At 49.5% G+C, this 9,719-nt stretch overlaps 1 protein-coding gene across 4 annotated transcripts in view; it reads right to left on the reverse strand.

The window, feature by feature from the left end:
* LOC135513323 (cytoplasmic FMR1-interacting protein 1 homolog) overlaps nt 1-9,719 on the reverse strand; it is a 126,096-nt gene that overhangs the window by 71,326 nt on the left and 45,051 nt on the right. For 3 of the 4 annotated variants that reach the window (XM_064936239.1, XM_064936238.1, XM_064936240.1), the window contains 2 exons: nt 6,504-6,632; nt 1,222-1,326 (listed from right to left, as the gene is read on the reverse strand). In XM_064936239.1, the coding sequence (XP_064792311.1) occupies nt 1,222-1,326; nt 6,504-6,632 (234 nt within the window). Of the gene's footprint in view, nt 1-1,221; nt 1,327-6,503; nt 6,633-6,829; nt 6,848-9,719 lie in introns of those variants that run through there. The other variant, XM_064936241.1, reaches the window with a different exon arrangement.

Consider the following 9,719-nt stretch of genomic DNA (forward strand, 5'->3'; position numbering starts at 1 on the left):
CATGAAGACCAGTCAGTTAGTCAGAGTCATTTCAGATACATGAAGACCAGTCAGTTAGTCAGAGCCATTTCAGATACATGAAGACCAGTCAGTCAGAGCCATTTCAGATACATGAAGACCAGACAGTTAGTCAGAGCCATTCCAGATACATGAAGACCAGACAGTTAGTCAGAGCCATTTCAGATACATGAAGACCAGTCAGTTAGTCAGAGCCATTTCAGATACATGAAGACCAGTCAGTTAGTCAGAGCCATTTCAGATACATGAAGACCAGTCAGTTAGTCAGAGCCATTTCAGATACATGAAGACCAGTCAGTTAGTCAGAGCCATTTCAGATACATGAAGACCAGTCAGTTAGTCAGAGCCATTTCAGATACATGAAGACCAGTCAGTTAGTCAGAGCCATTCCAGATACATGAAGAAGACCAGTCAGTTAGTCAGAGCCATTTCAGATACATGAAGACCAGTCAGTTAGTCAGAGCCATTCCAGATACATGAAGAAGACCAGTCAGTTAGTCAGAGCCATTTCAGATACATGAAGACCAGTCAGTTAGTCAGAGCCATTTCAGATACATGAAGACCAGTCAGTTAGTCAGAGCCATTCCAGATACATGAAGAAGACCAGTCAGTTAGTCAGAGCCATTTCAGACCCCTAATCCACTACACAGACAATAAGGCCCATGTACCCCTAATCCACTACACAGACAATAAGGCCCATGAACCCCTAATCCACTACACAGACAATAAGGCCCATGTACCCCTAATTCACTACACAGACAATAAGGCCCATGTACCCCTAATCCACTACAGACAATAAGGCCCATGTACCCCTAATTCACTACACAGACAATAAGGCCCATGTACCCCTAATCCACTACACAGACAATAAGGCCCATGTACCCCTAATTCACTACAGACAATAAGGCCCATGTACCCCTAATCCACTACAGACAATAAGGCCCATGTACCCCTAATTCACTACACAGACAATAAGGCCCATGTACCCCTAATCCACTACACAGACAATAAGGACCATGTACCCCTAATTCACTACACAGACAATAAGGCCCATGTACCCCTAATTCACAACATAGACAGTTTATGAACACACACAGACATAAAAACGATGAGATTTTCAATGTTGATTGAGGGTGAAAGGTCAGCCGTGGTTTAGACACATGCTGATAACACCCACAGCAACATGTCTCTCCAACTGCTCACCTTGAAGAACTTGTCAATCTTTGTCAGGTTGATCCTCTTCTTGGCGTCCATTTTGTAGATGTTGCTGTTACTGCCATCCATCAGGTACAGACCAAACCCCATCACCTAGAGATAAGACAGGTACAGACCAAACCCCATCACCTAGAGGTACAGACCAAACCCCATCACCTAGAGGTACAGACCAAACCCCATCACCTAGAGATAACAGACAGGTACAGACCAAACCCCATCACCTAGAGATAACAGACAGGTACAGACCAAACCCCATCACCTAGAGGTAACAGACAGGTACAGACTAAACCCCATCACCTAGAGGTAACAGACAGGTACAGACCAAACCCCATCACCTAGAGATAACAGACAGGTACAGACCAAACCCCATCACCTAGAGGTAACAGACAGGTACAGACTAAACCCCATCACCTAGAGGTAACAGACAGGTACAGACTAAACCCCATCACCTAGAGGTAACAGACAGGTACAGACCAAACCCCATCACCTAGAGGTAACAGACAGGTACAGACCAAACCCCATCACCTAGAGGTAACAGACAGGTACAGACCAAACCCCATCACCTAGAGGTAACAGACAGGTACAGACCAAACCCCATCACCTAGAGATAACAGACAGGTACAGACCAAACCCCATCACCTAGAGATAACAGACAGGTACAGACCAAACCCCATCACCTAGAGGTAACAGACAGGTACAGACCAAACCCCATCACCTACAGGTACAGACCAAACCCCATCACCTAGAGGTAAGACAGGTACAGACCAAACCCCATCACCTAGAGGTAACAGACAGGTACAGACCAAACCCCATCACCTAGAGATAACAGACAGGTACAGACCAAACCCCATCACCTAGAGGTAACAGACAGGTACAGACCAAACCCCATCACCTAGAGGTAACAGACAGGTACCTAACCCCATCACCTAGAGATAACAGACAGGTACAGACCAAACCCCATCACCTAGAGGTAACAGACAGGTACAGACCAAACCCCATCACCTAGAGGTAACAGACAGGTACAGACCAAACCCCATCACCTAGAGATAACAGACAGGTACAGACCAAACCCCATCACCTAGAGGTAACAGACAGGTACAGACTAAACCCCATCACCTAGAGGTAACAGACAGGTACAGACCAAACCCCATCACCTAGAGGTAACAGACAGGTACAGACCAAACCCCATCACCTAGAGGTAACAGACAGGTACAGACCAAACCCCATCACCTAGAGGTAACAGACAGGTACAGACCAAACCCCATCACCTAGAGGTAACAGACAGGTACAGACCAAACCCCATCACCTAGAGATAACAGACAGGTACAGACCAAACCCCATCACCTAGAGATAACAGACAGGTACAGACCAAACCCCATCACCTAGACAGGTACAGACCAAACCCCATCACCAGACAGGTACAGACCAAACCCCATCACCTAGAGGTACAGGTACAGACCAAACCCCATCACCTAGAGGTAAGACAGGTACAGACCAAACCCCATCACCTAGAGTAACAGACAGGTACAGACCAAACCCCATCACCTAGAGATAACAGACAGGTACAGACCAAACCCCATCACCTAGAGGTAACAGACAGGTACAGACCAAACCCCATCACCTAGAGGTAACAGACAGGTACCTAACCCCATCACCTAGAGATAACAGACAGGTACAGACCAAACCCCATCACCTAGAGGTAACAGACAGGTACAGACCAAACCCCATCACCTACAGGTACAGACCAAACCCCATCACCTAGAGGTAAGACAGGTACAGACCAAACCCCATCACCTAGAGGTAACAGACAGGTACAGACCAAACCCCATCACCTAGAGATAACAGACAGGTACAGACCAAACCCCATCACCTAGAGGTAACAGACAGGTACAGACCAAACCCCATCACCTAGAGGTTACAGACAGGTACAGACCAAACCCCATCACCTAGAGGTAACAGACAGGTACAGACCAAACCCCATCACCTAGAGGTAACAGACCAAACCCCATCACCTAGAGGTAACAGACAGGTACAGACCAAACCCCATCACCTAGAGGTAACAGACAGGTACAGACCAAACCCCATCACCTAGAGGTAACAGAACAAACCCCATCACCTAGAGGTAACAGACAGGTACAGACCAAACCCCATCACCTAGAGGTAACAGACCAAACCCCATCACCTAGAGGTAACAGACCAACCCCCATTACCTAGAGGTAACAGACAGGTACAGACCAAACACCATCACCTAGAGGTAACATACAGGTACAGACCTAACCCCATCACCTAGAGGTAACAGACCAAACCCCATTACCTAGAGGTAACAGACCAAACCCCATTACCAAGAGGTAACAGACAGGTACAGACCAAACCCCATTACCTAGAGGTAACAGACCAAACCCCATCACCTAGAGATAACAGACAGGTACAGACCTAACCCCATCACCTAGAGGTAACAGACAGGTACAGACCAAACCCCATCACCTAGAGGTAACAGACAGGTACATACCAAACCCCATCACCTAGAGATAACAGACAGGTACAGACCTAACCCCATCACCTAGAGGTAACAGACATTCAGACCAAACCCCATCACCTAGAGGTAACCGACAGGTACAGACCAAAACCCATCACCTAGAGGTAACAGACAGGTACAGACCAAACCCCATCACCTAGAGGTAACAGACAGGTACAGACCTAACCCCATCACCTAGAGGTAACAGACATTCAGACCAAACCCCATCACCTAGAGGTAACCGACAGGTACAGACCAAACCCCATCACCTAGAGGTAACAGACAGGTACAGACCAAACCCCATCACCTAGAGGTAACAGACAGGTACAGACCAAACCCCATCACCTAGAGGTAACAGACAGGTACAGACCAAACCCCATCACCTAGAGGTAACAGACAGGTAAAGACCTAACCCCATCACCTAGAGGTAACAGACAGGTACAGACCAAACCCCATCACCTAGAGGTAACAGACAGGTACAGACCAAACCCCATCACCATGAGGTAACAGACCAAACCCCATCACCAAGAGGTAACAGACCAAACCCCATCACCAAGAGGTAACAGACCAAACCCCATCACCAAGAGGTAACAGACAGGTACAGACCTAACCCCATCACCTCGAGGTAACAGACAGGTACAGACTAAACCCCATCACCTAGAGGTAACAGACAGGTACAGACCAAACCCCATCACCTAGAGGTAACAGACAGGTACAGACCTAACCCCATCACCTAGAGGTAACAGACATTCAGACCAAACCCCATCACCTAGAGGTAACAGACAGGTACAGACCAAACCCCATCACCTAGAGGTAACAGACAGGTACAGACCAAACCCCATCACCATGAGGTAACAGACCAAACCCCATCACCAAGAGGTAACAGACCAAACCCCATCACCAAGAGGTAACAGACCAAACCCCATCACCAAGAGGTAACAGACAGGTACAGACCTAACCCCATCACCTCGAGGTAACAGACAGGTACAGACTAAACCCCATCACCTAGAGGTAACAGACAGGTACAGACCAAACCCCATCACCTAGAGGTAACAGACAGGTACAGACCTAACCCCATCACCTAGAGGTAACAGACATTCAGACCAAACCCCATCACCTAGAGGTAACCGACAGGTACAGACCAAACCCCATCACCTAGAGGTAACAGACAGGTACAGACCAAACCCCATCACCTAGAGGTAACAGACAGGTACCTAACCCCATCACCTAGAGGTAACAGACAGGTACCTAACCCCATCACCTAGAGGTAACAGACAGGTACAGACCAAACCCCATCACCTAGAGGTAACAGACAGGTACAGACCAAACCCCATCACCTAGAGGTAACAGACAGGTACCTAACCCCATCACCTAGAGGTAACAGACAGGTACCTAACCCCATCACCTAGAGGTAACAGACAGGTACAGACCAAACCCCATCACCTAGAGGTAACAGACAGGTACAGACCAAACCCCATCACCTAGAGGTAACAGACAGGTACAGACCAAACCCCATCACCTAGAGGTAACAGACAGGTACCTAACCCCATCACCTAGAGGTAACAGACAGGTACCTAACCCCACCACCTAGAGGTAACAGACAGGTACAGACCAAACCCCATCACCTAGAGGTAACAGACAGGTACAGACCAAACCCCATCACCTAGAGGTAACAGACAGGTACCTAACCCCATCACCTAGAGGTAACAGACAGGTACCTAACCCCATCACCTAGAGGTAACAGACAGGTACCTAACCCCATCACCTAGAGGTAACAGACAGGTACCTAACCCCATCACCTAGAGGTAACAGACAGGTACAGACCAAACCCCATCACCTAGAGGTAACAGACAGGTACAGACCAAACCCCATCACCTAGAGGTAACAGACAGGTACAGACCAAACCCCATCACCTAGAGGTAACAGACCAAACCCCATCACCAAGAGGTAACAGACCAAACCCCATCACCAAGAGGTAACAGACAGGTACAGACCTAACCCCATCACCTCGAGGTAACAGACAGGTACAGACTAAACCCCATCACCTAGAGGTAACAGACAGGTACAGACCAAACCCCATCACCTAGAGGTAAGACAGGTACAGACCTAACCCCATCACCTAGAGGTAACAGACAGGTACAGACCAAACCCCATCACCTAGAGGTAACAGACAGGTAAAGACCTAACCCCATCACCTAGAGGTAACAGACAGGTACAGACCAAACCCCATCACCTAGAGGTAACAGACAGGTACAGACCTAACCCCATCACCTAGAGGTAACAGACAGGTACCTAACCCCATCACCTAGAGGTAACAGACAGGTACAGACCAAACCCCATCACCTAGAGGTAACAGACAGGTACAGACCAAACCCCATCACCTAGAGGTAACAGACAGGTACAGACCAAACCCCATCACCTACAGGTAACAGACAGGTACAGACCAAACCCCATCACCTAGAGGTAACAGACAGGTACCTAACCCCATCACCTAGAGGTAACAGACAGGTACAGACCAAACCCCATCACCTAGAGGTAACAGACAGGTACAGACCAAACCCCATCACCTAGAGGTAACAGACAGGTACCTAACCCCATCACCTAGAGGTAACAGACAGGTACCTAACCCCATCACCTAGAGGTAACAGACAGGTACCTAACCCCATCACCTAGAGGTAACAGACAGGTACCTAACCCCATGGTCGAAGGGATTAGGAGGCCATGTTCGGAGCCTGCCAGCCAGACGGTAGCGTACCTTGAGCAGCATGTGTTTCTCGTTGGGGGTCAGGTACATCCTGTTCTCATAGTAATCAACACACAGGTTGACTATGTCAGCCAGCAGCTCATCGTGGCCGTTAATCACCTCCAACTGCTGCTGCAGAGACTGGAGACAGAGAGAGATGTTTAACTGACAAGTGTTGTTTTAGAGAGGAAAGACCAACAGCTGAAACCTGCTGGGTGGCGATTCAACAAATAGAATCGTTGGAGATTAATAGTATGTTCGTCGGCACGGTGTGTTTCCTTAAAGCTGTGTGTGTTACCTGAGGGATCTTGTTGTGGTTGGCCAGGTGTGTGTGTTACCTGAGTGATCTTGTTGTGGTTGGCTAGGTGTGTGTGTTACCGGAGTGATCTTGTCGTGGTTGGCCAGGTGTGTGTGTTACCTGAGGGATCTTGTCGTGGTTGGCTAGGTGTGTGTGTTACCGGAGTGATCTTGTCGTGGTTGGCCAGGTGTGTGTGTTACCTGAGGGATCTTGTCGTGGTTGGCTAGGTGTGTGTGTTACCGGAGTGATCTTGTCGTGGTTGGCCAGGTGTGTGTGTTACCTGAGGGATCTTGTCGTGGTTGGCCAGGTGTGTGTGTTACCTGAGGGATCTTGTCGTGGTTGGCCAGGTGTGTGTGTTACCGGAGTGATCTTGTCGTGGTTGGCTAGGTGTGTGTGTTACCTGAGGGATCTTGTCGTGGTTGGCTAGGTGTGTGTGTTACCTGAGGGATCTTGTCGTGGTTGGCTAGGTGTGTGTGTTACCTGAGGGATCTTGTCGTGGTTGGCCAGGTGTGTGTGTTACCGGAGTGATCTTGTCGTGGTTGGCCAGGTGTGTGTGTTACCGGAGTGATCTTGTCGTGGTTGGCCAGGTGTGTGTGTTACCTGAGGGATCTTGTTGTGGTTGGCCAGGTGTGTGTGTTACCTGAGGGATCTTGTCATGGTTGTGTGTGCCCTGAGGGATCTTGTTGTGGTTGGCCAGGTGTGTGTGTTACCTGAGTGATCTTGTTGTGGTTGGCCAGGTGTGTGTGTTACCTGAGTGATCTTGTTGTGGTTGGCCAGGTGTGTGTGTTACCTGAGTGATCTTGTCGTGCTTGGCCAGGTGTGTGTGTTACCTGAGTGATCTTGTCGTGGTTGGCCAGGTGTGTGTGTTACCTGAGGGATCTTGTCGTGGTTGGCCAGGTGTGTGTGTTACCTGAGGGATCTTGTCGTGGTTGGCCAGGTGTGTGTGTTACCTGAGTGATCTTGTCGTGGTTGGCCAGGTGTGTGTGTTACCTGAGTGATCTTGTCGTGGTTGGCCAGGTGTATGTGTTACCTGAGGGATCTTGTCGTGGTTGGCCAGGTGTGTGTGTTACCTGAGTGATCTTGTCGTGGTTGGCCAGGTGTGTGTGTTACCTGAGGGATCTTGTCGTGGTTGGCCAGGTGTGTGTGTTACCTGAGGGATCTTGTCGTGGTTGGCCAGGTGTGTGTGTTACCTGAGGGATCTTGTCGTGGTTGGCCAGGTGTGTGTGTTACCTGAGGGATCTTGTCGTGGTTGGCCAGGTGTGTGTGTTACCTGAGTGATCTTGTCGTGGTTGGCCAGGTGTGTGTGTTACCTGAGTGATCTTGTCGTGGTTGGCCAGGTGTGTGTGTTACCTGAGGGATCTTGTTGTGGTTGGCTAGGTGTGTGTGTTACCTGAGTGATCTTGTTGTGGTTGGCCAGGTGTGTGTGTTACCTGAGTGATCTTGTTGTGGTTGGCCAGGTGTGTGTGTTACCTGAGTGATCTTGTTGTGGTTGGCCAGGTGTGTGTGTTACCTGAGTGATCTTGTTGTGGTTGGCCAGGTGTATGTGTTACCTGAGTGATCTTGTTGTGGTTGGCCAGGTGTATGTGTTACCTGAGTGATCTTGTTGTGGTTGGCCAGGTGTGTGTGTTACCTGAGTGATCTTGTTGTGGTTGGCCAGGTGTGTGTGTTACCTGAGTGATCTTGTTGTGGTTGGCTAGGTGTGTTACCTGAGGGATCTTGTTGTGGTTGGCCAGGTGTGTGTGTTACCTGAGTGATCTTGTTGTGGTTGGCCAGGTGTGTGTGTTACCTGAGTGATCTTGTTGTGGTTGGCCAGGTGTGTGTGTTACCTGAGTGATCTTGTTGTGGTTGGCCAGGTGTGTGTGTTACCTGAGTGATCTTGTTGTGGTTGGCCAGGTGTATGTGTTACCTGAGTGATCTTGTTGTGGTTGGCCAGGTGTATGTGTTACCTGAGTGATCTTGTTGTGGTTGGCCAGGTGTGTGTGTTACCTGAGTGATCTTGTTGTGGTTGGCTAGGTGTGTTACCTGAGGGATCTTGTTGTGGTTGGCCAGGTGTGTGTGTTACCTGAGTGATCTTGTTGTGGTTGGCTAGGTGTGTGTGTTACCGGAGTGATCTTGTCGTGGTTGGCCAGGTGTGTGTGTTACCTGAGGGATCTTGTCGTGGTTGGCTAGGTGTGTGTGTTACCGGAGTGATCTTGTCGTGGTTGGCCAGGTGTGTGTGTTACCTGAGGGATCTTGTCGTGGTTGGCTAGGTGTGTGTGTTACCGGAGTGATCTTGTCGTGGTTGGCCAGGTGTGTGTGTTACCTGAGGGATCTTGTCGTGGTTGGCCAGGTGTGTGTGTTACCTGAGGGATCTTGTCGTGGTTGGCCAGGTGTGTGTGTTACCGGAGTGATCTTGTCGTGGTTGGCTAGGTGTGTGTGTTACCTGAGGGATCTTGTCGTGGTTGGCTAGGTGTGTGTGTTACCTGAGGGATCTTGTCGTGGTTGGCTAGGTGTGTGTGTTACCTGAGGGATCTTGTCGTGGTTGGCCAGGTGTGTGTGTTACCGGAGTGATCTTGTCGTGGTTGGCCAGGTGTGTGTGTTACCGGAGTGATCTTGTCGTGGTTGGCCAGGTGTGTGTGTTACCTGAGGGATCTTGTTGTGGTTGGCCAGGTGTGTGTGTTACCTGAGGGATCTTGTCATGGTTGTGTGTGCCCTGAGGGATCTTGTTGTGGTTGGCCAGGTGTGTGTGTTACCTGAGTGATCTTGTTGTGGTTGGCCAGGTGTGTGTGTTACCTGAGTGATCTTGTTGTGGTTGGCCAGGTGTGTGTGTTACCTGAGTGATCTTGTCGTGCTTGGCCAGGTGTGTGTGTTACCTGAGTGATCTTGTCGTGGTTGGCCAGGTGTGTGTGTTACCTGAGGGATCTTGTCGTGGTTGGCCAGGTGTGTGTGTT

Source organism: Oncorhynchus masou, chromosome 24, assembly GCF_036934945.1.
Source record: "Oncorhynchus masou masou isolate Uvic2021 chromosome 24, UVic_Omas_1.1, whole genome shotgun sequence".
Taxonomy (NCBI): domain Eukaryota; kingdom Metazoa; phylum Chordata; class Actinopteri; order Salmoniformes; family Salmonidae; genus Oncorhynchus; species Oncorhynchus masou.